Here is a 27,804-nt window from a genome sequence, read left to right on the forward strand (position 1 = left end):
ACGCCCAGGCGGTGAACGAGCCCGCTTGAGACGCCTCTCCGGGCGCTGAGCCGGCAGACCCACGCCCGTAAGGAGTGATAGGGTCCAACCGCCTGAGCTCGGAGTCCACCGACTGACCAGGGCCAGGGCGGTGAACGTGCGGCGGCTGGTGACGTGAGCGTCCTCCCTCCTCCTCCCGCCCCTCTCGGGGTGGCGCCGTCTGGTGACGTTGGGGATATGATGGCCGCCGCGAGGCCGGGAAGGTGAAGGTGAGAGGGCGAGTGCGCCAGAGGGGTGGGGACCGGCCCGGCCCAGCCCTGCGAATCCTGAGTAGCCCGGCGGGGACCGGTGGGACGCTGGAACCCCGGGGGCTCTGGATCCGGGCAGGCGGGGGTCCCACGCCCCGGCCTCGCTGCGGGGCCCTCCGCGGCCCTGCGAGCAGGGGGCGGGACGCGGGTGTCGGGACTGGGGGTGGGGTTCCCTGAGGTTTCTCGTCTCCCCCGCCTTCCCATCCTTCGCTGCCACTTTCCACCCCAGGCCTTTCTCTATTTCGTATCCAGTCTTCTGTATATGCCAGCATTTACTCAGCATGTAAGTGCCCAAGTTCACCACTATAGCCCCCAGCCTTCTCCCACTTTGGGCACTTAACTGCACTCCTGTGCTGTCACCTATTTCTTGTTTGACTTCTCACCTGAAGGTAAGCCCCTTGAGAGCAGGTACTGTTTTACCCATCCCTAACTTTAGCGCCTAGCAACACGCAGGAGGCACACAGAAGGTGCCGGATAATTAGCTATTTGGATACATGAAGCCAAAACTGCCCATCCTCTGTTTGTGATCCTTCATTGCCCTGTTCATTTCTTTTTCTTTTCTCCTCCCAGAAAGGCCTCTGATTATCACTCTTTCCACCTGCAAGGGTGGAGTAAGGCAGCTCCGCGAAGTTAAAAACAAGTGGGCTTTGGAGTCAAAGGGAGGTGGTATCTCAGTTTCTAGCTTGGCCACTTAACTAGCAGTCCATAAATCTTTTAAGTGTTCCAAGCTTCTGTTTGCTCCATAGAACTGAAAATTAAGTGAGATATTTTACAGCATCTAGCACACATAGCCTTTCAGTAAGTTCTACTTCTCTTCCTCACGCCTACCCTCCCATCTCTAGTCCTGAGTTCCACAGTCCTCAAGCCCAGTCTTTGTCCTGTTCTGTTACCTCCTCTCCTCTCACCTCTCTGGACGTGCCTTTAGCAAGCTCCTGCGCCTCACCAGCACATGGCTGACCACATGTTTGTGCATACCCAGGATTGTCCCCACCTGTGTTTTTCTCCAGGGCACTTCCCTCATATACCATCGCCTAGTGCGGGCAATGACTAAGCTTCCCTTAGGGATGAGTTTGTTTGGCTTTAAACCCATTAAACGTGTTTTGTGCACCCTTTTTTTTTTTTTTTTTTTAAATTTGCTGCTTGTTGACATGTTCCTTTTCCTTTCCAAAAAGTTGGAATCGGTGGAGTCAACACAGTCAGTAGCCAACCTCAATCTGAGGAACAGGACAGAGGAGAACTCAGATTCTTTTCGTCTTTTTGACTCCAGCCATGCCCATGATGCCCAACCTGTGAAGGTCTCTCACCATCCAAAAAGTAAGTGGTGGCTGTGACAGCTGGCACCCTGGATCTGGGTTGAATGAAAAGGGGTGTACCCTGCTGGCTATCCAGTGGCACGTGTCTTGGATGGGGTCGTCATTGCACAGAGCTGGAGTTTTCCAATCTGTGTTGAAAAAAAAACTGTATGTCCTTTCTACTTCCATGGAGGATTTCACTGGTGGTGGAGAGAGCCTGTTTAAAGGTTGACCGTTCAGAAAGTGGCTGGAATCTTTGGGCTCCCTGAAGAATTAGTCTCTGTCTCCCTTGTTCTTTGCTATGCTGGCTCCTCCCTACCCCTCTCTGCTCAGCAGAGACTGGCTCCTTATCACAGCTCTTCTGAGAGTCTCCTCTGCTCCCTTTATCCTGTATACTCTTTTGTTTCAATTTCTCAGCTTCTCCTCTGTTCCAGTTGTGCCAGCAGATGATCCGTGGACCTATTTTATTTTCCCTGCTAGGAGTTGCTGTGCATAAAACTGGGTAAGGAGGTGGTGTGGATTCAGGGACTGTGCTTGGGATCCAAACACACCATGCAGTGAATTTTGCTACTGCTGTTCCCACATGGAAGACGCCTCATACTCCTCAACCAATAGCCTAGGTTGAGGCCAAGCTTTTTTTTTCAGTTTAGAATTGGGTTTGGTTCTGGTCTTAGGTTAATACCTGTTAATACTGTGCCCCTAGCACTTTTTTGGGGTGGGAGAGAGGGAGAGTACCAGGATGAATGAGGCTTTCCCCAAAGTATGTTCCTCAGGATTTTAAAAACTGTTACATGGAAGAAGAGTTTCTTTAGATACATTTGTGAAATGCTGCATTAAATACAGTTAAGCTAGTAACTTTCCAAAGTCTTTGCTTTGGTTATGTGCTCTGATGGAGGCAGAGCATGGTATATAGTGTTTTATAAATTTTTTCTACTCTGGAACCCTTTTTACCTGGAGCATTGGGTGTACTACATTTTTGTGGACCGCACTTTGGGAAACGCTTCCATAAACTATCTGAAAGCCTGACTTGAAGAGCACTTTGTGGCTGTCACAACAGCTTGAAGCATGCCACATAATGTCCAGCTGAGATTAGAACTAATGTAACCCAGCTGTGCCTGGCCCCACATGCTTGCGGGGAGCCCTGCAGTGAAGTAGGGATTATCAGGGTTTCCCAGAGGAGGCACAGGAACCCAGCTGATTCCTACCACCCGGTGAGGGTAGGAAGCCAGTAGGCAAAGCCCCAAGATAGTGGGGGGCCCTGTCTTGGCTTGTGTGTGTGTATTCTGCAACTTTGGTCCATCGGTGCACATATGTATGTCCAGCTTGCTCTTTGAAGGATCAAATCCTGGAATATGAAAGGTTTGTTCAACTGTCTTGGTTCCCTGAGCTCCAAACATGAAGAAACAGATGATTTGCCAGAAGCTGCTTTTTAAGAAAAAAATAGATTTGGGTATTCCAGGGATGGAAGGGTAAGAAGACACTCCCATTAAGGGGCCTTCACTAACTCATCCATGTTTCTTAAGTCATGGAGGAGAAAAGTAGAAAATGGAAATAGGTCACGACTCTTACCAGACTGTCTTTCTGCAAGCTCATTGACTAGATGAAGAGACAGTGTGATTAAAAAACCAAAAGTCTGGTAAGGTTGCATGTCCTCCTTGGAGATGCCAAGGAAGGCTTCACGGGGGGAGGGGTGACACTAGAGTTGGGTCTAGAAGGACAATAGGAATGTGCCAAATGGGTGAAGCAGCAACACAAACACAGAACCTCAGCTTGGTAGTTCACCGAGCCAGAGAAATCAGACGGTTTGGATGGGTTGGAGGTAGGATCCCTGAGAAAGGGTTGGGGCATGCTGCTGCAGGCCGGGGAATCCCGGTAAGAGCAGGTCAGCTCCTGGACTGGCTCAACTCTGAGCAGATCTTACAACTTCGAACCACTAAGCTTTGAGTAACATGCCTGCCTTTGAATCTTACACTTACTGAACACTAACACTTTTGGTTTCATATCCTTTGGGCTTGCATACAATGAACCAGAACTCAAAAGCACATGCTTCTAGACCCCCCCGATCTCAGGGAACTTTCTCCTGCAAGCAAGTCACTTCTGGGGCTGGGCACCGCTGATCCTCAGCCCTGAATAGACATGTTTACTGGATTCCACATGGCAGTGGTAGAGCCCTGGGTGTGTTGGTGGAGTTGTCTCCGCCCTTCCTCGAAGGCTGGGTGTTCACCTCACCGGAATGTAGGAAAGGGGTGTGCTGGGCAAGAACGCTCTAGTCATCTCCCCGGTGGTGACAGTTATCAGGGGGACTGAAGGGTGGGGCTTTGCGTGCGATCTTGTTGGTGGAGTTTATTTTGTCGTTGCTGTATAACACATAAAGCTACCTTTTAAGTTTGTACCGTGTCCTCTTGGGTCTTCTCAGTCTGTGTGGCATCACACTTGTCATACACATGAAGAATTCAAAGCTGTGGGGTAAAGTAACCTGCCCAAGTTTATGTGGCCCAGAAAGGGTACGATTTGAACCCAGCTCTGCCTGATTCCAGAATCTCATCTACCGGCTGTATCATGCCCCATCCTGGACCCCTTCTCTTCTCCTTTTGATGCTTTCCTCTTTTTGCACTCATCGCGTTTCTCTGAGAGTCTTACCTGCTGGGCCACGCCAAGCCTGATTTCGGCGCACTCTAATGCTCTGGAGGAGCCAGTGGTGTTTCCTTCCCAGTTTGCCTTCTCAGAGTTCTTTTGCCTCAGAAGGCCCTGACGCTCGACCTCCACGCTAAGAAAATCTCACAGTGTGGCGGTTTACTGAGGAGGGAGGTAGAAATGGACATACAGTTACTTGTCTCTCCTGTCTCCCTAGAAATCGGTAACAGAGTAATTTGTAGGTTTAGGTGAAACGTGTGGTTCGATACTTCCCTGTGTGTCTGTCTGTCTGCCCACTCTTTGGGATGATTAGATCTTAAGGGCCAGTTTTCAGTTGTTGTGCACGTTCTCTAGATGGTCTTTCTGCTTCTCAGGGACTTGTTCAGTACCCTTTGGCACCCTTGGGAAGTTTCTCATGTGTGTTCACCCATGAGCCTCCTCATTTCCTAGAGGCAGTGAGTGCCGGGTGCCATCTCGGGCAGAGAGCTGATGGTGCTGTGATGGGGGAGGGGGTGGCCCACAAGAATTTGCTGGGTGTTGGAGCCGTAGAACCAGGCACACTCAGCCGTGCACACTCCTCCTTATCCTTGGAGGGGCCTTTGTCCTTTGACATCGAGGCTCCGAGGGCTCTGCTGGGGATGTAGCTCTGTTCATGGTGGGAACTCAGGAGCAGTGTGACCAGAGATTCCCAGCCACATCCACCTTCTCTAGTCTGTCTGCCTCTTTGGGCTTTGACCAAAGATCTCGAGGACTTTGGAGTTAAGCTTCACAGCCCCTAACATATTATTGCTACTTGAACAAATATAGGCTATAAAAATGTGTGTATGATCGAGAACGAGAGAGCTACCTACCCAAAAAGACTGCTGCGAAACAGGTGTTCATAGTGCTTATCACAGAATGATGGGGTTATGGATTTTTCCTTCGGTTTCTGCATTTTTTTTTTTAAGATTTTATTCATTTGAGACACAGAGATACAGAGAGAGAGAGAGAGAAAGCATGAGCAGGGAGAGAGGCAGAGGGAGAGGGAGAAGCAGGCTCCTCGCTGAGCCAGGAGCCCGACGTGGGGCTCGATCCCAGGACCCTGGGATCATGACCTGAGCCGAAGGCAGATGGTTAACCATCTGAGCCACCCAGGCGCCCCCGGTTTCTGCACTTTCTATAGTGCACATATTTATGATGAAAGAGATCAATAAATGTTTCTGAGTAAACAGTAGAAGTAAACCTGTCATTTGAACATCATCCCTTTCCACTCCCGACCACCACCAAAAATAAAAACAAAAAAAATCTGTTAAGAATTAGGGCATTGTGACCTGGACGGCAGGGTGGCCAGGGAGGCCTGGTAGGGGTCATGGACCTTGAGCATCACTTTGCTTTCACTGCTTTGAATTCAGTGCTTTTTCTCAGGTGGGTGATGTGTAGGAAAGAAGTGAGATTTCTGTCACACTTTTCTGCCTAAGGCTGAGAGGATGGCTTATCGTGTGTCCCTTCATGATTCCTGCCTGACTGTCTGAGGTGGGGCGGGCAGAGCCTGCCACTGGTCAGTAGGTGAGGATCAGCCAGCCCAAGGCTTCAGCTCAGGGTCCTGGCTCCAGCTGAGTGCCCACACCATGTCACAGGGAAACTGCCCACATGTCCTCAGCGGTCCCTTCATCCTCTTGAGGACACTGGCTCTTATGTTGCCATCCCTGATCTAGTCCTGGAGGGCCTGTGTTCTTGATGGCCCCCAGAGCTAGCCCCAGACCACCCAGTGTGCCCTGCCACGGCCCTAGCAGAATGTCCGAGCTGGGCCTTCCTAGGTTACTCACCTTGTCTTCTCTTGCAGCGCGATGTCCCTGCTTTTCTCTCGGTGCAACTCCATCATCACAGTCAAGAAGGACAAGAGACACATGGCTGAGGTGAATGCTTCCCCGCTCAAGCACTTTGTCACTGCCAAGAAGAAGATCAATGGCATTTTTGAGCAACTGGGGGCCTACATCCAGGAGAGTGCTACCTTCCTTGAAGGTAAGACGGGCAGCCTGCTCAGCTGGGCCTACTCCTTTATCAGCTTCCACATTTAGGTGGGAGGATTTGAGGGTGGGAAGGTAAAGCCTGGCTTTTGGGGAGCTCATGCCCAGAGAGATTGTCACCTTCAGCAGTGTTCTGCGCTTGGAATCATGTGGTATTGGGCTCCAGGGAGATGGGGCCAGGAAAACAAGGGACCTATCATTTAGGAATTCTGCGTATTCTGTGTCGTTGAATCATGAGGGGTCAGTGAATCCTACCCGTGTGTAGAAGACAAGCAGATTGAGGTTTTGCGAATTGCTCAATACCTTTCAGTGACAACAGCAGGGCTTTACTAGGTGTCTTTGACTCCTGAGCCCAGGTGCTTTCTTTGGCCTGGTTCTGGTTGCCATTTATACCAGGCCCTGTGTGGGTTTTGGTTGTCCCTGACCAGGGTGTTCTTTCTCTGATATTTATAGTCAGTGGGTTATGGATAGGAAACTTGCGTCACTGGCACCTTTTCACTAGTGACTAATTTGAGCCCAGCCTCTCGTCCCTGCTCGATCAGCAGAGGTGGAAGGGTTCCCAGGGCCCCACTCAGTCAATGGCCAACCCCAGCCTCTGACTTTCTCAGGCTCCCCCTCTAGAAGGCACACATTGGCTCCTGTGTCTGGGATTGTCAGCAAAGACCGAGGAGCTGAGTCTTCCCTGCCCTTGGTTTCCTTGTTTGTGAAAGAGGTGCTCAAGCGAGACCAGGGCTTTTTAAATTCTGGTCTGCAAAACTCTTCAATGTTCAGTGGAAATGCCCCAGGGACATACTTCACCTTCTGCTTTCCACTAGAGAGGCTTGGCTTCTGGTTGGTTGGTTTACTGACAGGCTGCTTCTTAAGGCTCCCTTTATAAAAAGGGACTATTTCCAGTACTGCGGTCTGAATGTGTGTGTCCCCCCAAAAATCACATGTTGGAATCCTAAGACCCAATGTGATGGGGTTGGGAGGTGATTAGGTCGTGAGGGGGGAGTGCTCATGAATGAGATTGGTGCCCTTATAAAAGAGACCCCACAGAACGCCCTAGCCCCCTTTTGCCACATGAGGATACAGTGAGAAGTCTGTGACCTGGGAGCCGAGCGTCACCCTCCTAGGCTAGCACCCTGGTCTGAGACTTGCAGCCACAGAACTGGGAGCAGTACATTTCTGTTTGTGTGAGCTGCCCAGTGTGTGGTGTTTCATCAGGGCAGGCTGAGCAAACAGAGGCTGAGAACGGACTCACTATGCCTACCCCTAGCGTGGTGCTTGATGCAGAAGGCATTCCCTGCGTATTTGTTAATTTAAAAATCTGAATTCTAAAGTTACAAGCTTGGCAGTTGAAATTATTCCAGTTCATTACCCATTTATTTGGCAGTAGCTCAGGTGCGCCTGGCACTGTGCATGCAGAGAGGGGGCGGACCGGCCACTCCTCCCAGAGCCCAGGCTAACCGTGGTGGTGCTGTGGATGGACACGTGCTTAGTGACGGTGTTTATGTGCTGGCATTAGGAATGGGTGTTTGAGGCCTCTCCTGTTGGTGGGCTGGAGGGGGAAGAGCTGGAGTGCTCCTGAGACGTGTTTGGGGCCGCCCTGGCCATAGGGGAGGGTGTGCTGACCGCCTTGGGACTGGACTCTAAAGACTCATCAGTCCACTGGCTGTTTCTTTTATCTTTTATTTACTTATTTACTTTTATAAAATATTTTATTGATCTATTTGAGATAGAACATAAGGGGGGGAAGGGGCAGAGAGAGAGGGAGAAGCAGGCTCCTCACTGAGCAGGGACCCCGAAGCGGGGCTCGATCCCAGGACCCCGGGATCATGACCTGAGCCGAAGGCAGACGCTTAACCGACTGAGCCACCCAGGCGTCCCTGGCTGTTTTCTCTTAAATGTGGCCACACGCCTGAGAGCCCAACTTCCAGGTACGTTCCAGAGGCAACACCCATGTGCCCTTATGAGGGAGGAATGATGATGGGTCTGAGGCTGGGGTGACCAGTGGACCTGGGAGGCCGTGTTGGTTTGGTCACTTCCCTTCATGGCATCATGTTGTCAGCCCAGTGGTTCACAAGTATCCCAGTCTGCCTGGGCTGCCATGACAGAAATATCACACACTAGGTAGCTTATAAACAACAGAAACTGATTTGTCGCAGTTCTGGAGGCTGGAAAGTCCAAAATCAGGGCACCAGTGGATTCAGTGTCCAGCGAGGGCAAGCTTCCTGGACTACTGTCTTTTGTCTGGAACATCCCTGGTAGCCGCATGGCAGAAGGAGTTAGCTGTCTGGGTCTCTGATACTGACGCTTAGCCCAGTCATGAGAGCTGCAAATGCGTCATGACCGTCACACGGCGAGGGCATAAACACTCAGTCCGTTGTAGCCAGCCTGTGTCGAGGGGCCAGTCACCCATGTACTCGGGCTGGCCTTCCTGGCGCAAGTACTAGATGGGATGGGGCAGGATCTTGCTCCGTTGCTCCCATCATTTGTTGTCTGTCTGCCTGTCAAGGCCACTGGGAAAAAAGCAGTGAGGTGATCCCAGTACCTGCTGGCTTAGCAAACACTGTGCGCCTGCCGAGTGCTGGGACCAGACAGTTTGGCTCTCACATGGGAGATGATGCGGGTTAGCTAGACAGTTACACCATGGTGAGGTGAGTGCTAAGGTTGGAGAAGTAAGGGTGCTTTGTGAGCACAAACAAGTGACCCAACTCCAGTTGGGGGGAGTCGGGGAAGGCTTCTGGGGGCTGTGCAGTCCATGCTAGGCTCAAGGCTAAGTGGGAGGGAGCCAGAGTCCCCCAAGGCAGTGTATCCATGCACGGAGGGGCTGGGGTGCACGGAGCAAAGCCCAGAGAAATGAGGAGGCAGCGAGGCAAGGGTGGGGACGTGGTGAAGTGCCTTGTGAGGTGGGGCTGGCAAGACGCTCGGCCGGAGCAGTAGCGGGGCGGATCAGGAAGGGCCTTCTGAAGGTCCATGGGGTCCCAGTCCTGGTTCTGCCATTTACTAAGTGTGTGGCAGGGAAATGACAAGGACTGAGTGAGACCGTGTATGGAAGGCGATCAGAACAGTGCCTGGTAGGTAGTGAAAACTGTGTTTGTTAAGTGAAACACGTAGAGGTGATCGCAGTGACATTCGAGTGTTTGGTTTCTGTAGTTTGTTCTTTTTTATTAGAAAGAGAGTGCAAGAATGAGCAGGGAAGTGGCAGAGGGAGAGAGGCCTGAGCAAGCTCCCTGCTGAGCAAGGAGCCCGATGCTGGGCTCAATCCCAGGACCGTGGGATCACGACCCAAGCCGAAGGCAGACGCTTAACTGATGGAGCCACCCAGGCGCCCCTGTATTTTGTTCATTTGATCCTTGCAGCAGTCGTAGGAGGTAGGCACTGCTGTTTTCTTTGTTTTAAGAGTCAGGGGACTGACACTCTGGAAGGTTCATTTGCCTGAGGTCACAAAGCTGGGAAGAAGGGAGAAGCAGCACTTCCCTTGCACTGGAACCCAGGCAGCCTTGCTTCCAAGCCTTGTTCTGAACTGCTAGGCTGCAGCGCCACGGTGGGATCCAGCCTCTGGCAGGCGATGACACAAAACCACGGCGGTGGACTCTGTCCCCCGCAGACTTGTGACTGTGGACCTGCCTTGGCCATGCGGTGACTCGCTTTCAATCTCCACCTCCAGACACTCACAGGAACGCAGAACTGGACCCGGTTACAACAGAAGAGCAGGTTCTGGATGTCAAAGGCTACCTGTCCAAAGTGAGGGGCATCAGCGAGGTGCTGGCCCGGCGGCACATGAAAGTGGCTTTTTTTGGCCGGTGAGTCTGTGAAGCCCTCACACCTTCTTTCTGGCCAGGAGGGAGGGGGGCACTCGTGTGGTCTTCCCATCTGAGCACCCTAGGTGGGAAGCAGCCGGCATGCTTCAGAGCGCATGGCTCTTCTCCTCCTTTTTCAGTTCTTATCTGTGGTAAAATACACATAACGGGAAAGTTCATGGTCATAATCACTGTTAAGTGTACAGTCCTGTAGCGTTTAGTACATTCACATTGTAGTGTGACCATCGCCAGCATCCATCTCTAGAACTTCTTTGTTTTGCAAAACTGAACTCTGTCCCCATTAAACACTAACTCCCTGTTTTCCCCAATCCCCCAACTCCTTCTTGGCCTCTGGCAGTCACCATTCTGCTTTCTGTCTCTGTGAGTTTGATTCTTCTAGGCACCTCAAGTAAGTGGAATCATACGGTATTTGTCCTTTTATGACTGACTTCTTCCACTTAGCATCATGTCTTCAAGGTTCATCTCTGTTGTGGCATGCCTCAGGATGTCCTTCCTTTTTAAGGCTGAATGATATTCCATTGTGCATATAGACTGTGTCTTGGTTATCCATTCATCCGTAATGAACACTTGGGTTGCTTTTACTTTTTGGCTGTTGCGAATCATGCTACATGAACATGGGTGTACAAATATCTGTTTGAGACCTTACTTCCGGTTCTTCTAGGTATATGCACAGTAGATTTCCTAGATCATATGGTAATTCTATTTGTAGCTTTTTTTTTTTTTAAAGATTTTATTTATTTACTTGACAGAGAGAGACACAGTGAGAGAGGGAACACAAGCAGGGGGAGTGGGAGAGGGAGAAGCAGGCTTCCCGCGGAGCAGGGAGCCCGATGTAGGGCTCGATCCCAGGACCCTGAGATCATGACCTGAGCCGAAGGCAGACGCTTAATGACTGAGCCACCCAGGCACCCCTATTTGTAACTTTTTGAGGAGCCACCATGTTGTCTCTAGCGACTGAACCATTTTACATCCCTCCCGGGAGTGCACAACGGTTGTAGTTTCTCCATATCCTCTTTTTTTTTTTTTTTTTTAAAGCTTTTATTTATTTTTTGACAGAGAGGGACACAGCGAGAGAGGGAACACAAGCAGGGAGAGTGGGAGAGTGGGAGAGGGAGAAGGAGGCTCCCGGCCGAGCAGGGAGCCCGATGCGGGGCTTGATCCCAGGACACTGGGATCATGACCTGAGCCGAAGGCAGACGCTTAACGACTGAGCCACCCAGGCGCCCCTTCTCCATATCCTCTTTTTTTTTTTTAAAGATTTTATTTATTTATTTGACAGAGAGATAGAAGAGCACCAGCAGAGGGAGTGGCAGAGGGAGAGGGAGAAGCAGGCTCTGCACTGAGCAGGGAACCCGATGCGGGGCTCAATCCCAGGACCCTGAGATCATGACCTGAGCCGAAGGCAGACGCTTAACCATCTGAGCCACCCAGGCGCCCTCTCCATATCCTCTTAACACTTGTTTTCTCTTTCTTTGATAATAGGCGTCCCGATGGGTGTAAGGTGGGATCTCATTGGGGCTTGGTTTGCATTTCCCTCTAATTAAGTGATGCTGAGCATCTTTTCTTGTGCTTATTGGCCATTTGTATGTCTTCTTTGGAGAAGTGTCTGTTCAAGTCCTTTGCCCATTTTAGATTGGGTTGTTTGTGGGTTTTTTTGTTGAGTTGTAGGAGTTCTGTATATATTCCAGATATTAACTCTTACCAGGTGTGTCATTTGTAAATATTTCCTCCCATTCCATGGGTTGCCTTTTTACTCTGTTGACTGTGTCCTTTGATAGGAGTGTTTCATTTTGATGTAGTCCCCTTTATTTATACTTCTGTGCCTGTACTTTTGGGGTCACGTCCAAGAATTTGCCAAATCCAATGTCCTGAGGCTTTTCCTCTGTTTTCTTCCAAGAGTCCTATGGTTTTAGCCATCAGATCTCCTTGTTACACTTGGAGGTCTAGTAGCTACTAGAGGTCTGGAGTGTTTCCCCGCACTCTGGAGCAGTTCTGCAGTTCTCGGCAGACCCTGGGTATCCTTCAGGTGGAACCGAGCTCTGACACTGTCTGCCTGGAGGGAGCATCACATCCTGTAGGTTAAGGGCCCGGTCCCACAAGACTGGCCTCATTTCAGATGATGTTGGGAAACCTGGGTTTCTGCCCCACTGGCGGTAGAACGGGCTTTCCCATGACTCTGCCTCAAGTTTGATTAATTTGCTAGAGCGGCTCACAAAGCGGGGGACACATTGACTTAACGTTTACTGGTTTGGTATAAAAGATACAGAAGAACCACCCGATGAAGAGGTACACAGGGTGAGGTCCAGAAGTACCACCCTCCAGGTGTGTGGATGCCTTCATCAACCCTGACGCTCATCAAACCTCCTTGTTCAAGATTTTTTATGGAGTTGAATCCACAGCCTCTTTTCCCTGAAGTAGGTGGGTGGGGCTGAAAGTTCCAGTCCTCTCATCATTTGGTCTTTCTGGTGACCAGCCCATTTTGAGACTGTCTAGGGACCCCACCCTGGATCCCCTCATCAGCATAGACAGACGTGCTCAAAAGGGGCTCCTGTGAATGACAAAAGACACTCCCATCACTTAGGAAATTCCAAGGATTTTAGGAGCTCAGTTCTAGGAACTGGAGATAAAAAAACAAGTCAAATACATTTCTTATTTTATCACAGTACCTTTAAAAAGGTTAAAATCTGATACAGGGAAAAGGCACCTGGACAGGTTGGGTGCTGTACACCCAGCGGGCATCTGAGGACTAGGTGCTCTGCCTCGAGTCCTGCCCCTAAGGACCCGTGCGGGAGAGAGGGCAGGGGGAGGGGCGGAGAGAGAGAATATCTTAAGCAGGCCCCACGTCCAGGGCAGAGCCTGGCCCGGGGCTTGATCTCATGTCCTGAGCCGAAACCTAGAGTCCTCGCCTAACTGAGCCACCCAGGTGCCCCTAGCCAAGAGGATTTTGCAGGGCTGAGGGTCGTTCATCAGTGAGAAGGTGTAGGGGCCTCTAACATTTCCTGATTCTGAGTAGATATGGTTGTGCCTGTTTACAGCTTTCAGTGTTCAAGCGTTGGCCAGAGGTCGAATTCCTGTTCTGTAACGTGTCAGGGCTTTCTGTTCTCTTTCTGGAAAGGAATGTAAGGTTTATAGATACACAGGGAGGGTTAGTAAATCAGTCACATGCACTTACTACAGGTCACCATGCTAGTTAAGAAGATAAGGTGGCCCCAACCTCAGGTGTGGCCCTCCACTCCTAGGGGCTGGCATTTCTTCATCCTCATCTCAGAGATGTGACCCTCACCTTACCGGAATGTAGGAAAGGGGTGTGCTGGGCAAGAACGCTCTAGTCATCTCCCCAGTGGTGACAGTTATCAGGGGGACTGAAGGGTGGGGCTTCGCGTGTGAGGAGGAGCACGATGGGAGAAGAGCTGCAAATGGGCCTTTTTGTGGAAAGCCAGGGACATGGGTGTCATTCAGCTGAGGTCACTTAGACTAAGGAAGACCGCCCTGGTGGGGAGCCCCTGGTTTCCACTAGAAGCAGAGGGCGTTATCCCTCGGAGGTAGACAGGTGGTGTCCGTGGTGATGCTGGTCAGCGGTGGGCGTACCAAGGGCCGGTTAAGTGTCTGCTCGTGGGTAGGCTTGCTGTGATGAGCTGGGAGCACATCACGGGCACAGGCCAGAGGCATTTGTCCATCTGTTCTCATAAACACCGAGCGCCTGCTCTGCCTGTCTGGGTACCAGCGCCCCCACAGAGAAGGAGACTTGGGGCTTCCGGGCCGGCAGCCTCACAGTGGGAGCCTGAAATGCAGGTATGGGGAGCTTCCCTGATGGCCGGTATCCCCTCACAGGACGAGCAACGGCAAGAGCACCGTGATCAATGCCATGCTCTGGGACAAGGTTCTGCCCTCCGGGATCGGCCACACCACCAACTGCTTCCTGCGGGTCGAGGGCACAGACGGTCATGAGGCCTTCCTCCTCACAGAGGGCTCGGAGGAGAAGCGCAGCGTCAAGGTGAGGGGGCTGTGGCAGGGACCACTCCAGCTGGAGCCTGCGGGCTCGGCTTTCGGCCCTCGGCGTGCTGGCGGCCTTGGAGCTTAGACCAACCGGGATGTCCCTTGCGAGCAGACTGACAGCACCTTAAAGGAGAGGGCAGTGCCCCCGCAGGGGTGGATGGGAAGCCCTGTTGGAGCTGAGCCATCAAGGAGATGCCAGATCTTCGGGGAGGGTCGAGAGTCAGGAGGCTCCAGGTCCTTGTGGAATGCCAGGCAGGCCAGCCGGCCTCTCTCTGCCATGAAGCAAGCCTGTGCCTCATTTCCTGAGCGGCTGCTTGAGAGCGATTCCCGCACTGGCTCCGGGATTCTGAATCAACAGCTAGCGGCTAGTCCATGTTTATTTTTCTGAGAACCGTTTGCGTCCTCTTTGGGGCTAGATGCTGCTTTGGGTCATAAAGAACTCATCGGTGCAGAATAACCGCAGCTTTAGGACAACCTCCCAGAAAGAAGCTTAAAAGGGGAGTGAAGAACAGTGGTTTCTTACTGCAACTCCGTGCTCTTGGCTTTTCGTGTGAAAAGAAAGAAGATGGGGTCGCAGGGCAGACTGCAGCGTTGGGCCGCCGCAGCCTCCTGCCGGGTGACTCTTCCTCAGCCCTGACCTCTCTTTCTTTCCCTCCTCCCCTGTCAGACTGTGAACCAGCTGGCCCATGCCCTTCACCAGGACGAGCAGCTGCATGCTGGCAGCCTGGTGAGTGTGATGTGGCCCAACTCTAAGTGTCCGCTTCTGAAGGATGACCTCGTGCTGATGGACAGGTGAGAGGAAAGGGCCTCCTTCGGAGGTCCAAACTGGGCAGTCTCCAGGTTTCTGGTTTGGCGTCATCCAGGCCAGTTTCCCCCGGGGCCTGTCGTTGCTCTCCTTAAGTAGACCGCCTTTCAAACTGGCTCAGCCAAATCCTCCTGTCTCCTGGATTTCCCAGGGGCTGGTTACTGTATCCGTTGGCGTCAGTGCCCTGGAGAGGTCCCAGTGATGGTCTGTAAAGAGGGATGGGGGGGACGCCCAAAAGTGAAGGAGGGTCTCAGCCTCGACCCAATGTTGGTGCATGTGTTAAGGGTGGAGGCTGGCGGTGGTGGGGTCTGTGTGGTATTTAATGTTCTTGAAGGAACACTTTGGGGACAGGTTATAACTATCTTGGGAAGTATGTACGGTACTTTGGTGCTTATGGGACTCACATGCATGTAAAATTTTACCTTAATTGTTATCCCCAAAGTGAAATTACAAATCGTTGTTTTTATGAAAGTGACACAGGGATGGAACAGACACACATTTTCAGACAATTAAGAAGCGTATGAAGTGAAAAGTAAACATCCCTCTGATAAAGGCCAGGCCCACTTTCTCTCAGATCTGTAACTTCTTCCTCCCTTGCCTGGCTGCCTCGGGTCCGTGTAAAGCAGGAAGAACAGAGCCCCCGGTCTGGGTGCCTGATGATAGTTTGCCTCTGTCACCTCTAGCCCTGGCATTGATGTCACCACGGAGCTGGACAGCTGGATCGACAAGTTCTGCCTGGACGCCGATGTGTTTGTGCTGGTGGCCAACTCGGAGTCTACACTGATGCAGACGGTAGCCCCTCTTCCACCTCTTCCTGTACCCCTAGAACCCAGCTGGGTGGGAAGGGGGGCTTGGCCGACACCGCCCCTCCTATACTGAGGTCTTTGCCCCATCAGGAGAAGCAGTTCTTCCACAAGGTCAGTGAGCGCCTGTCCCGCCCAAACATCTTCATCCTGAACAACCGCTGGGACGCGTCTGCTTCGGAGCCTGAGTACATGGAAGAGGTTGGTGGCTCTTTATTCGTCAGTCTGGGGAGTGCCACCCTGTGTGTCTACCCAGGGGCTCTTCGTGGGCTCCCAGGCCACATCAGGCCTGTGACAGAATTCATCACCGGAGGTTTCCCAAGTGTTCCTCCAAGGGCTCTGAGAGCACTCTCTTCACTTCCCCCGTCCACTACGCCCCCGCCCCGCTCCCTCTACTCTTCAGAAGGCTGCTGTCCAGGTCGGAACAGCGTCCCCACCGCATCAGCCGCGTCCTTGTTTGAGGCTAGTGCTCGCTTCAGTTCATAAAGAATTAATCATTCTAGAATAGGCTCAGCTTTTGGAAGCCATTCAGGAAAGAAGCTTAAAGGAGGATCGGAGAAGAATTGATCCTCACTGACAATTCATAATTCTTTGCTTGTTCTGCATGAAAGGAAAGGAAAGAGAAAGGAGTAGTAGATGGGTAACATGGGATGGCGAAGCGCGCAGCAGGCAGGCTGACGCTGGGCAGTGTGACTGGGAAGCTCCTCGCCTGTGACGTGGATGTAACAGAGTTGTTGAAAGGAAGAAATCTGCTAACATTGAGGAAAGCACCTGGCAGTAGAACCCTAGGATTCCTAGGATTTCAGAGCTAGAAGGGATTTTCCGGTCACTCATTTTATTATATTTATTTATTTATTTTTAAAGATTTTATTTATTTGACAGCACGAGCAAGGGGAGCAACAGAGGGAGTTGCAGGGGAGAGGGAGGAGCAGACTCCCTGCTGAGCAGGGAGCCCGACGCGGGGCTCAGTCCCAGGACCCTGGGATCATGACCTGAGCCCAAGGCGGACGCCTAACCGACTGAGCCACCCGGGCGCCCCTGGGTCTCTCATTTTATAAACAAGGCCCTGGGAGGACTCGGCTTGGCAGGATAGAGACCAGGTTTAGATTTATTTCTTGGCTCCTGCCTTCCTTTCCTTCTGGGGCACCAAATTGAGACACTGTGCTGGTTCTAATAAGAGGCAGTTTGGGGCATGTTTAAGCATTTATTTTATTTATTTATTTATTTTTAAAAATTTTTTTATTTTTATTAATTTTTTTTTTTTTTTAAAGATTTTATTTATTTATTTGACAGAGAGAGACACAGCGAGAGCAGGAACACAAGTGGGGGGAGTGGGAGAAGGAGAAGCAGGCTTCCCGCGGAGCAGGGAGCCTGATGCGGGGCTCGATCCCAGGACCCTGGGATCATGACCTGAGCCGAAGGCAGACGCTTAACGACTGAGCCACCCAGGCACCCCTTAAGCATTTATTTTTTTTTAATTTTAAGTAAAAAAATTTATTTTATTTTAGAGCACGAGTGGGGGGAGGGGCAGAGGGAGAGGGAGAATCCCAAGCGGACTCCATGCTGAATGCGGAGCCCGACATGGGGCTTGATCCCAGGACCCTGAGATCATGACCTGAGCCGAAATCCAGAGTTGGATGCTTAGCCACCTGAGCCACCCAGGCATCCTACATCTTTAAGCATTTCTGCTTGTATGTGCATAAAAGAGCTGTGGCGGCCTATACCTCAAGAAACCCCCATATTGTTGGTTTTGGGGAGCTTGGTGGCTAGAGAACAGTGATGGTGGGAGATGAGTTCTGTGTGTGTGTGTGTGTGTGTGTGTTTGCACCTTTGGGATACTGAACCATGTGACTGTATTATATTACCTGTTCTTTAGAGAGGCAGTTGGGGGCTGTGGGCTCCATCAGGAGGGGCCCACCGGCACCCCACCTGGTCACACCCATATGCTTGGGCTTCAGGTGCGGCGGCAGCACATGGAACGTTGTACCAGCTTTCTGGTGGATGAGCTGGGCGTGGTGGATCGAGGCCAGGCTGGAGACCGCATCTTCTTTGTGTCTGCCAAGGAGGTGCTCAACGCCAGGATCCAGAAGGCCCAGGGCATGCCTGAAGGAGGTGACTTGGAACAAACTTCCTTCTTCCTTTTCCCTGATGCGTGAGACAGTTGGTTTGTGCTAAGTCAGCCGGTAGGAGATCGTTCTGAGAATGAGGTGGTAAGAAGAGCCATGAGTGAGAGTGTTAAGCCCGGTGCCCGGTGGGATTGGCTTCGGGGGATTTCACCATTTTCCTCTGCTGTGCAGTTATTTCCCAACTCACGTGGTGCAATTCTCCTAGGGGGCGCTCTTGCAGAAGGCTTTCAAGTGCGGATGTTTGAGTTTCAGAATTTTGAGAGGCGATTTGAGGTGAGCCCTTTGATTCCGGTATCTGGTTATTTTGTGGCTCCCCAGCACCCACCAGCCGTGTCCCTGGCAGTGAATGCCAGAGCCTGGCCCGTGGCTCGTGGGCCCTGGTGGCCCCTGCCCCCTCAGCACCTCTTATCGGTTCCAGGAGTGCATCTCCCAGTCTGCGGTGAAGACCAAATTTGAGCAGCACACAGTCCGGGCCAAGCAGATTGCCGAAGCGGTTCGTTTCATCATGGACTCCCTGCACATTGCGGCACAGGAGCAGCGGTGAGAGCCTGCAGCTGTGCTGGCAGAGCCGAGTGTCGGGGCCGCCCCCAGGCCCAGTTAGGTCCACGTGGAGTAGCCTGGGGGGGACGGCCGTCGGGGGTCTGGTTGTCCTCTGTGGTCTGTACGGTGGTCTCCCACAAGCCCGTGTTGGAGGCCTGGGCCTAGCAGCACACCGAGCACTGCAGCATTTCTCAGAGCTTGAAGCAGGACACGTTTTTTTGTTTTTAAAGATTTTATTTTAAGTAAGCTCTACACCCAACGTGGGACTTGAACTCACAGCCCCGAGAATAGGAGTGGCATGCTCCACCGACTGAGCCAGCCAGGCGCCCCCAGGATACTTTTCTTCTTTTTTTGTTTTAGATTTATTTATTTTAGGTGGGGGGGGAGCAGAGGGAGAGAAAGAAAGAACCTCAAGCAGACTTCTGGCTGAGTGCTGGGCCCGACTCAGGGCTCAGTCTCAGGACCCGGAGACCATCACCTGAACTGAAATCTGGAGTCAGATGCTCAATTGACTGAGCCACCCGGGCACCCCAGGACACATTTTTTTATTTATTTTATTTTTTAATTTTCATTTTAATTTTTAAAAAATATTTTATTTATTTATTTATTTATTTGACAGCGAGCGAGAGCAGGAACACAAGCAGGGGGAGTGGGAGAGGGAGAAGCAGGCTTCCCGCTGAGCAGGGAGCCCGATGTGGGGCTCGATCCCAGGACCCTGGGATCGTGACCTGAGCCGAAGGCAGATGCTTAACGACTGAGCCACCCAGGTGTCCCATATTTTTTAAAAATAATCTTTTTTGGTAGACATTTATAAGGAAAATATAGAGAATAATATGAAAACATCTTGATTCCTTCAGCATTTGCTTTACGTTATCTTAAAAGTTGAAATAAAAAAACCATTACATGCTCTTTGATTCTTCAGCCCCTGCCCCGCTGTCATCCTGCCCATTCCCCAGAGGCAACCACAACCATGACTTTGGTGTGTAGCTGTCATCCTTTAAAAAGTACTTTCACATAGATCCTGAAGAATATGTAATGTTGCTTTAGATACGGGGACGTCATATCGGGACTGTCCGTGTTAGCGCACCTCGTGTTTGTTTCTGCTCAGCACTGGTGTTACCCCCTACCCTGTGGATAACATAGAGTTGGAGTTTGGGACTATGAACTGCCATTGGGTATTCCCTTGGGAATATACATCATTTTCCCCATGGATTTTTTTAAGTTTTTGTTTATTTAAGTGATCTCTGTACCCAGCATGGGGCTCGAATGCACAACCCCTAGCTCAAGCGTTGGATGCTCCACTGACTGAGTCAGCCAGGCACCCCTCCTGGGGGTTGACCTTTAGATTGCATTATTTTCCTGTTGCAAACCCTGCTGCGGTGGACACCAGTTTACGGTCCCCTTGTGTACATTTGTAAGAGTCTGTCTGGGATTAACTCCCGGAGGTACAACTGTTCCATCTTGGGGTGCGTGCATTTTCAGTTTTACCCTGTTTTCCTTTGTTGCTCTCTCAAACAGCTGAATGTGCTCCCAGTCCCACCAGCAGTGCGTTGCTGGGACTCGGCGCTCCCCGAGCTTTGCCAACACTTCAGACTTGCTGATTTCTGTCAGGCTTCTGCCTGCATAGAGTAGAACCTCTTTTTAATTTCATTGCCCCGATGACTAGTGAGACTGAGTTTTTTATTTTCCTCTGTGAATGGGCAGAAGCTTTTCTAAGCCCCCTGAAAGCACCCTCCCTGCCCTGCCACCACCCCTTCTGAGGTGGAAGTCCCAAGAGTACGTGGCTGGCGGCTGGGAGGGGGGAGAGCGCGTCTCGGCATGTGCATGATACCTCTGGGGCCACCACCGGGGCACACGCAGGCTTTCCGGTGTCCCCTCGCTCCTCTGCTGGGTTGGGCGGGGACCCGCTCTTGAAACCAGTGCGCGCTCTCTCAGGGTTTACTGCCTGGAAATGCGGGAAGAGCGGCAAGAGCGGCTGAGGTTTATTGACAAGCAGCTGGAGCTCCTGGCGCAGGACTACAAGCTGCGGATTAAGCAGATCACAGAGGAGGTGGAGAGGCAGGTGAGGAGTGGGGAGGAAGCACCCCGGGGAGATCGGGACTCCAAGTCACATCCGGGGTGCCGGGAAGGTGAAAGAGCACACTTCCTCATCCTGGCGGTTTCTCAGCCTCCCGGAGGGAGATGTGGCCCTGACTCGAGCCCACAGTACCCCCCCACCACCACCTGGGGCTCCCTGGGCCAGTCCCCATCCTCCGGGCCTCCCCTCCACATTTCGGGTGAGCATTTGCCCGCCCATCTGTCACATCCCTTCTCCCTCAGAAGCTTTCCCGCTGGAAGTGAGCTGAGGAGACTGCCGGCTCACGGGGGAGCTGGTGCAATCTGTGAGAGTTGCTTAGCCTCTCCTGATGCTGCAGGACGGAAGCAGGCTCGCCCTCCGTACCTGACGGTGCGCCCCGTCCCACAGGTGTCCACCGCGATGGCGGAAGAGATTAGACGCCTCTCGGTGCTGGTGGACGAGTACCAGATGGATTTCCACCCTTCCCCAGTGGTCCTCAAGGTCTACAAGAACGTGAGTTGTCAGTGGCAGGTGTTCTGCGCTCACCCCCATCCCTTTTGGCTACGGGGTGGAATGGCCCATGCGGGACAGTGGTTCAGCCCCTGCTGGTCTGTGTCTAGGCCCCTCAGCCAGGGGGGCAGGACCCAGACTTCACTCAGTGCTCCGCGGTCACCTGCGGGTGCGGGCTGACCGGCCTCAGGTTGGTCCCCAGAAGGAGCTCCCGACCATGGTGCTGCTTCTCTTAAGCTCTCCCTTCCGCTTGCAGGAACTGCACCGCCATATAGAGGAAGGACTGGGTCGGAATATGTCCGACCGCTGTTCCACGGCCATCACCAACTCCCTGCAGACCATGCAGCAGGACATGATAGGTCAGTGCTGCGGGGGTCTTTGCGCTGCCAGAGGTCCGTTTTGGAGGCCCGTCCACAGAAACAACGGCCTTTCCTTGTCTGTCACCTTTGATGATGAGTTAGCTCAAGACCCTCAGGTTCTTGGGGTGTGCTGTGCGTTCACTCCACACACAGACTCCGGAAATCGTCCTGGGTGACCCCACGGGACTGTCCTAGGCTGGGGTTTGGTCTGTCCTGAGATTCACACTTGGCATAAACATCAGCAGGTGTGGCGCCTCGGTCCACAGACCCGTGGGGAGTGCTGGCCTGCCTCTCTGGGAGAGGGACGTGCCGCCCCACAGGCCCCACGGGCCCACTCCTGCCGAACCGTCAGCAGGAGCCTCGGCGGTGGCGGCACGGCCTCCGTGTGCAGCACAGGGCCGAGCTGATGGCCCTTCTCATTTCTGCTCCTGACAGATGGTTTGAAACCCCTCCTTCCTGCGTCTGTGCGGAGTCAGATAGACATGCTGGTCCCTCGGCAGTGCTTCTCCCTCAGCTATGACCTGAACTGTGACAAGCTGTGTGCTGACTTTCAGGAGGACATCGAGTTCCATTTTTCCCTCGGCTGGACCATGCTGGTGAATAGGTTCCTGGGCCCCAAGAATAGCCGCCGGGCCTTGATGGGCTACAATGACCAGGCAAGCAGCGTCCCTGACCCTCGGGCCTCTCCGGAGGCCCTTCTGCACCCTGCCTGCAGACACCCGGGCCGGGCTGACGGGGCTGTCCTGCGGTAACTGCCGTGGCGCGTCTGTTGCCAGCCAGACGGCACGTCACGGCTCCAGGTTTTTGCCACAATTCAGTTGAATGTTACCCTACGCACTGATAATTGTCAAATTTAAAACGTGAGCTGAGTTTTTTTTCTTATATTAAAATAAGCGTCTGTTAAATACAGAAGATTTAAGTGTGCCCATATGGCACCATTTCACAGTTCAGATTTCAAACCACTCCCGTCCTTTCTTCCACTTGAATTACTGTGTGTATTGTTCCTGGTGCACATCCCACACTTGGTGGGACGGCCAGTGCTCACATTTTGTGGGGTCCTCTAGTGCTCCCCTTGGGGCTGGCAGGTCTGTTACGAAGCCTGAATTCTTCCTGGCTGCATGCAAAGCTCATTTGTTGTTTGTTTTTTGTTTTTTGGTTTTTTTTTTGTCTTTTGGAAATTGCAGAGCCACGCTGTGATCCTGTTCCCAGCCTCCGGGCCCGGAGGCTCACTGAGAGTTCTGTTGAATGAGAGACTTGCCACACTTTTCTTAGCCCTCTCGTTGTCTCTCTTCAGGTGCAGCGCCCCATCCCTCTGACGCCAGCCAACCCCAGCATGCCCCCGCTGCCGCAGGGCTCCCTCACCCAGGAAGAGCTCATGGTTTCCATGGTCACCGGCCTGGCCTCCCTGACGTCCAGGACCTCCATGGGCATTCTCGTTGTTGGAGGCGTGGTCAGTGACAAGCCCTGCCCGGGAAGGCTGGGGGCAGGTGGGTGGGCGGGTGGGGGCCAAGGGGCACAGTCCTGGCGGGGGTCCCTGCATTGGCCCAGTAGTGTGTCATGGTGGGCACGCCGGTGGTTTCACGGCCACCAGCGACTGTTCACTGTGGTTGCATGGGGAGCTGTGCACAGCCTGAGCCTAAGCTTCATCGTGTATTCGTTGACTTCTTTAAGTCTCGCTCCACTAACGTGAGGTTTAGACAGCACCAGTCCTGTCTTACAGAGGAGGAACGTCTTGTTGGCTTGCCAAAGACATAGAGTTAGGATTGGAACTCTGATCTCAAGGCCATGTTTGGCCCCAGTGGGGCCCATACTACATGATGGGCAGAGAAGAGGCCTAAGAAATGGACAAAGCTGGGTTCTAGATAGGTGGGTGTGGCCAGGTGCTTCTCCTTTGTAGGTGAGGAAGCTGAGAGCAAAACCTGCAGGGGTTTAAGACAAAGAGCCCAGACTGGGCCTTGAACCCTTGTCTGTCTATCTCCTGGTTTTCTTGCCCTTCCCCTTTCCACCCCAGGGCCTGAGATCACAGGCTGCCTTCTTGATAACTGGGGTGCCCCCCCCACGTCCTGACCCAAGATACGATGCAGCCAGAATAGGTAACACGTTGAGTTTTCCTGACAATGCAGCCTCGCTTTCTCGGTCACGGTCTTTTGAGCTATACGGGGTTGCAGATGTGAAGGTAACAAAACTGCCAGGAGTTGTACTTGGCTTGGAGGGCTGCGGAGGGAACAAATCTGAGGCCCCTTGCCTTCCCTCTCTGTCGGTGGTGCGTGCTGTGCTGCTTTATTCATAGACAGTGACCTGACAGAGCGTCATTAGCTCAGATGCTGATACTTGATGGTCATGAGACCCTCTTAAATACCCCATTTTACCCAAACAACCCTGTGAGTTGGGTGGAGGCCATTATGCCTCTTTTGGGAAGAATGGGTGTAAAGAAACTTGCCCACGTTTCAGGCAGGCAGGCAGGCAGGCAGCACTGAAGCCTTGATTTCTAGCTCCATGTCCAGTGCTCTTTGACCATAACCACACTGCCTTGAACCAAAGTATTACAGACCAGACGAACAGGAGCCACCGACCAAGGAACGAAATGCAGAATTGTACTTGTCAGGGCCATTGGAATGGAATGTCACCGTAGAGCATGCCCACGTTCAGTTTTAGGAATTCTGAGTGTCTGGGTCTATGCTTCTCATCTTAACACCACCTTCCCTTTCTCCTCACCTCCTTTGCATGAGTTATGTCATGTGGCCAACACTCAGTTACCCTTGTTTCTGAACTGGGGCCCTTGGGCAAGTCTGGCAGTGACAGCCGAGAGGATGGGCAGTGGGATGGCAGAGAGTCTGCGTCGGCTCATCACTGTGTCTCTGCAGGTGTGGAAGGCGGTGGGCTGGCGGCTCATCGCCCTCTCCTTTGGGCTCTATGGCCTCCTGTATGTCTACGAGCGTCTGACATGGACCACCAAGGCCAAGGAGAGGGCCTTCAAGCGCCAGTTTGTAGAGTATGCCAGCGAGAAGCTACAGCTCGTCATCAGCTACACGGGCTCCAACTGCAGCCACCAAGTGCAGCAGTGAGTGTCCTCGTCCGTGCCGAGGGGCCAGCCCCTGTGGCTTAGGACTTCCCTCTAGCTTCCCTTTTGGACCTGGCCTGGAAACGGCTGGGTCCCGAGCATCATCTGCCACTGGCCTTCAGCTGTGCTGTGCCGGCTTTGAAACCAGGGACGGGGAGAGGGGTCTTTCCAGGGACACCTTAGGTCCTGGGCTGGGACCACATAGGCCTCTGTTCCCCTAAGGAGGGGGGATATGAGAAGGCGAAGATGAGGGACATTACTTGCAGCATTTATTAAAGGTTGCCTTGGCTTGGTTTACAGGCAGAGCTTTGAGATGCTGAGCCACAAGCCTGTCCTCTGGCATAGCTTTGGGCAGCTGGGGCTGGATTGCTTGGCCTGGCTGGTGGACGGGAGTACTGGCCTGCCTGCCTTACGTCGCTGCGTGGCGGGCCCCTTGCTAGGCACTTCGCACCTCATTTTTCATTTTCTCTGTGACCCCTTTGAAGTAGACGTTGTTTGTATTGGCCTCTCCTTTATTCAAACGGGTAAACAGACTGGAGGAGTCGTCCCTTTTCCCCTGCCACTGGGTGATTAGCGGCAGGGCCGGGATCTGAATCCTGGCCCGTTGTGCCCAAGCCAGGGTGCTCCCGGCTGTCTCCTGGGGTGATGCTGCGTGGGTGGTGGCTGTGACGTCCACGGCCTCGGCGGGGGGCGGGCAGGATTGTGCCACGCTGGGCTGGCGTGCTGGCTGGAGCTACCAGCGGCTGACGCACGGGCTGCGCTGCGCTCGGTAGGATTCAGCCAGCGACGGTGTTCTGCAGAACAGCTGTGTGGTCTGGTCCACCCTGCCTCTCTCTCCCCCAGGGAGCTGTCTGGGACCTTTGCTCATCTGTGCCAGCAAGTCGATGTCACCCGGGAGAACCTGGAGCAGGAAATTGCCACCATGAACAAGAAAATTGAAGTTCTCGATTCACTTCAGAGCAAAGCAAAGCTGCTCAGGTGAGGTCGGCCTGGGTGCTCAGTGGTGGTGGGCTCCGGTGTGCGGCGCGGGTGCGTCTGTGTCTTGGGCGTGGACACGAACCTCCCTTGTGTGTGAGAGGTTAGATGGCTTGCTGCTGGAGGTTCGAGACGTAGGTCCCCGGCATCCAGACGCTTGCAGTCGGGGCCGTGCTGGTGGTGGAGGAACCAAGGCGTCTGCTTCTCCTTAGCGGCCCGTGGCTGGCGCTTGAGCCCTCGGCATCCCTCCAGGCTCGTGTAACCCATTTCCTTTTTGTAAAAGGAAGTTAAGTAACTTGTCTGGGGTCCCATAGGAGATGGTCAGGCCAGGAGTAGAAGAATCCAGGTGTGCATAGTCCTAGCAGTCTGTGATACTCTGCACACTGATTATCTTTCATTGTCTACTGTGTGCTGGGGACTCTGGGCTAGACCTGCCACACGCTTTATTCCATTTCTCTCTGAGCCCAGGGAAGGGGGCAGGTCAGCATTTTTACCCGAAGGAGAGCGGGGTAGGCACCAGGTGGCTGGCAGGGCCCGCGTTGGCACCCAGATCCATGTGGGGTCCCTGTTGAAAGTCAGAGCTTCCGTCCGTGCTTCGCTGGAGAGGATGATTCTAAGGAGCCAGAGACCTGGGTTCTGGCCCAGGCACTCGTGTTTGGACAGGTCATGGAGCTTTCTTAGGTCTCGTTTTCATCTGTAAGACGGAGCAGGATTTCATGACAGAGCCACAGAGCTGAACCTAAAAGCGCTGTGCAAAGGTCCCTGGCCCGCTCAGCCTGAGATAACATCTGCACACGGGGACCCTGTGCTTCCTGCCCCCGCCGCTGACATCATTGCCAGCCCCCTTGGTGACAAGTGGACTTTCCCTCCCTGACAGTGCAGATGCGCCCTCCCCACCCACCAGCCTGGCTCAGGCCTCATGGGACATCTCATGCGGGGCGTGTGTGGTGGAGTGTGTGTCTGCTGCTCGTCACCAGTGGGGACAGGGGGAACCCGTAAGGGCTGTGTATCCGGCAACCCAACCCCTCACCGACAGGAAAACCGAGTTCCGGACAGTTTGGGGACTTGCCTGTGGTCAGGGGAAGCCAGCATAGGGCTTGAGGGTCAGAAAAGCCCGACTTTTGGCTCCACCATGACAGTGTGACTGTAGGAAGTTACGTGACCTCTCTGGGCCTCTTTTCCTTATCTGTGGAGTGGGGGTGATCAGAGGAGTAAACGAAGCTACATGTTAAGCGTCCTTAGAACAGCGCTTGGCCTGTCACGCTATTGCCCGTGATCAGCTCTGAGTGCTACAGAAGAACCATTTCTCTGCAGGAATAAAGCCGGTTGGTTGGACAGCGAGCTCAACATGTTCACTCACCAGTACCTGCAGCCCAGCAGATAGTGGGCCGCCGTGAGCCGGAGCCCGCGTGGGGAAGGGCGGTGCCGCCAGCCGTGTGGGCCTCCCACCAGGGCCACGCACAGCTCCTGCCCGTGGCCGCCACCGTGAGAGCGAAAGCACCCCCGTCTCATACCATTTTGAGCCCCTAATCGCTAGTTTTTTTTTTCCCCCCTTTGCCTGCTGTTGCAGGAAGATCTGGCTCGTACCCTTAAAGGAGACTTTTTAAATGATGACTGTGGACGGCATGGTACCGAGGAGTCGAGTCTTTGCTTTGTCGGGTGCACTTGATTGAGACTCATTTGAGTGCTTGACAAAGTCTTGGGATTTGCCCGCACCGCCGAATGCCTGGTTGGAGCCTTTAAGGGTATCAGGCAGACCCCCTTCTCCGGCCAACACTAACACTGACGCGAGCACACCCGCCTGCCGAGCACTCCAGCACCCCTGCAGAGAAAGGCCGCCTTAGGGAGGGTTGAGTTTTCTTCCCAGGTTGCATTAGAACAAGTTCCAGAAAGGCCAAGTCCGTCGCAGAAGGGCTGTTGCCTGTGTGTGTGTCGGTTTGGCGCTTCAGCGTTTGTGCTCCGCTCCTTCGGCAGAGCATTTCAGACACGTCTTGGAGGGGTGGGGCTTGCCGTGGGTTGTAGGCTGAGGCAGGCCTCGTTGCCCTGGGGTTGGGAAAGATGTTGCAGAAGTGGCTGGAGTCAGAGTGGCTGCGGGAGGGGCCGTGTGGAGAGAGCAGGTAGCTGGTTCCACGATGAGGGAGGGCCTTGACCTCCCTCCTCTTCTTTGGGTCCCTCGTTCTGGTTTCAGTCCTTAGCCCGTGTCGTCTGGTCTTATTGTTGGTCAGAGATGGTTTGGTCCAGAGCGTTCAAGGATGTAGCCGAAGGAAAGATGGCGGAGGAAGAGGGGTGGGGCCCATCCAGGATGGCTGGAGAATGTGGAGTCCACGGAGAACAGGGCCTTCTGTTTGACCTTGCTCTGTGAGGGGCTCACAGGGTCTGAGAGCCCACGCTCTTAGCTTGATTGCATCCCTGTTAGGTTCCTCAAGGCTTGATTGCGTCCCTATTAGGTTCCTTAAGAAACGCTCCCGCCCCTGCCTTGGCCCAGGCTGCCCTTGGCCACCGGTCCTCTGGACTAAGTCTCCTGTGCCAGGGAGGCTGCAGCTGGCTG

At 53.1% G+C, this 27,804-nt stretch overlaps 1 protein-coding gene across 5 annotated transcripts; it reads left to right on the top strand.

Moving 5' to 3' along the window:
• MFN2 (mitofusin 2) lies at positions 1-27,798 on the top strand. Of its 5 annotated transcripts, none has more exons than XM_081817495.1 (20): positions 2-248; positions 1,460-1,601; positions 1,997-2,081; positions 6,036-6,214; positions 9,872-10,007; positions 13,857-14,019; positions 14,689-14,813; positions 15,510-15,618; positions 15,723-15,830; positions 17,588-17,741; positions 17,961-18,028; positions 18,174-18,295; positions 20,231-20,357; positions 20,760-20,864; positions 21,118-21,220; positions 21,656-21,876; positions 22,515-22,670; positions 24,085-24,281; positions 25,055-25,259; positions 26,571-27,798. In XM_081817495.1, exons 3-19 carry the CDS (start codon positions 2,026-2,028, stop codon positions 25,218-25,220), a joined length of 2,295 nt encoding a protein of 764 aa, XP_081673621.1. In that variant the 5' UTR covers positions 2-248; positions 1,460-1,601; positions 1,997-2,025; the 3' UTR covers positions 25,221-25,259; positions 26,571-27,798. The 5 variants fall into 5 exon arrangements, with proteins under 5 accessions (XP_081673622.1, XP_081673621.1, XP_081673620.1 ...); XM_081817494.1 differs by having other exon boundaries at positions 5-248; positions 25,125-25,259; XM_081817496.1 differs by lacking the exon at positions 26,571-27,798 and having other exon boundaries at positions 1-248; positions 25,055-25,260.
• Positions 27,799-27,804: the final 6 nt, after the last annotated feature.

This window comes from Leptonychotes weddellii, chromosome 4 (assembly GCF_054177405.1).
Source record: "Leptonychotes weddellii isolate Sample4059 chromosome 4, ASM5417740v2, whole genome shotgun sequence".
NCBI lineage: Eukaryota > Metazoa > Chordata > Mammalia > Carnivora > Phocidae > Leptonychotes > Leptonychotes weddellii.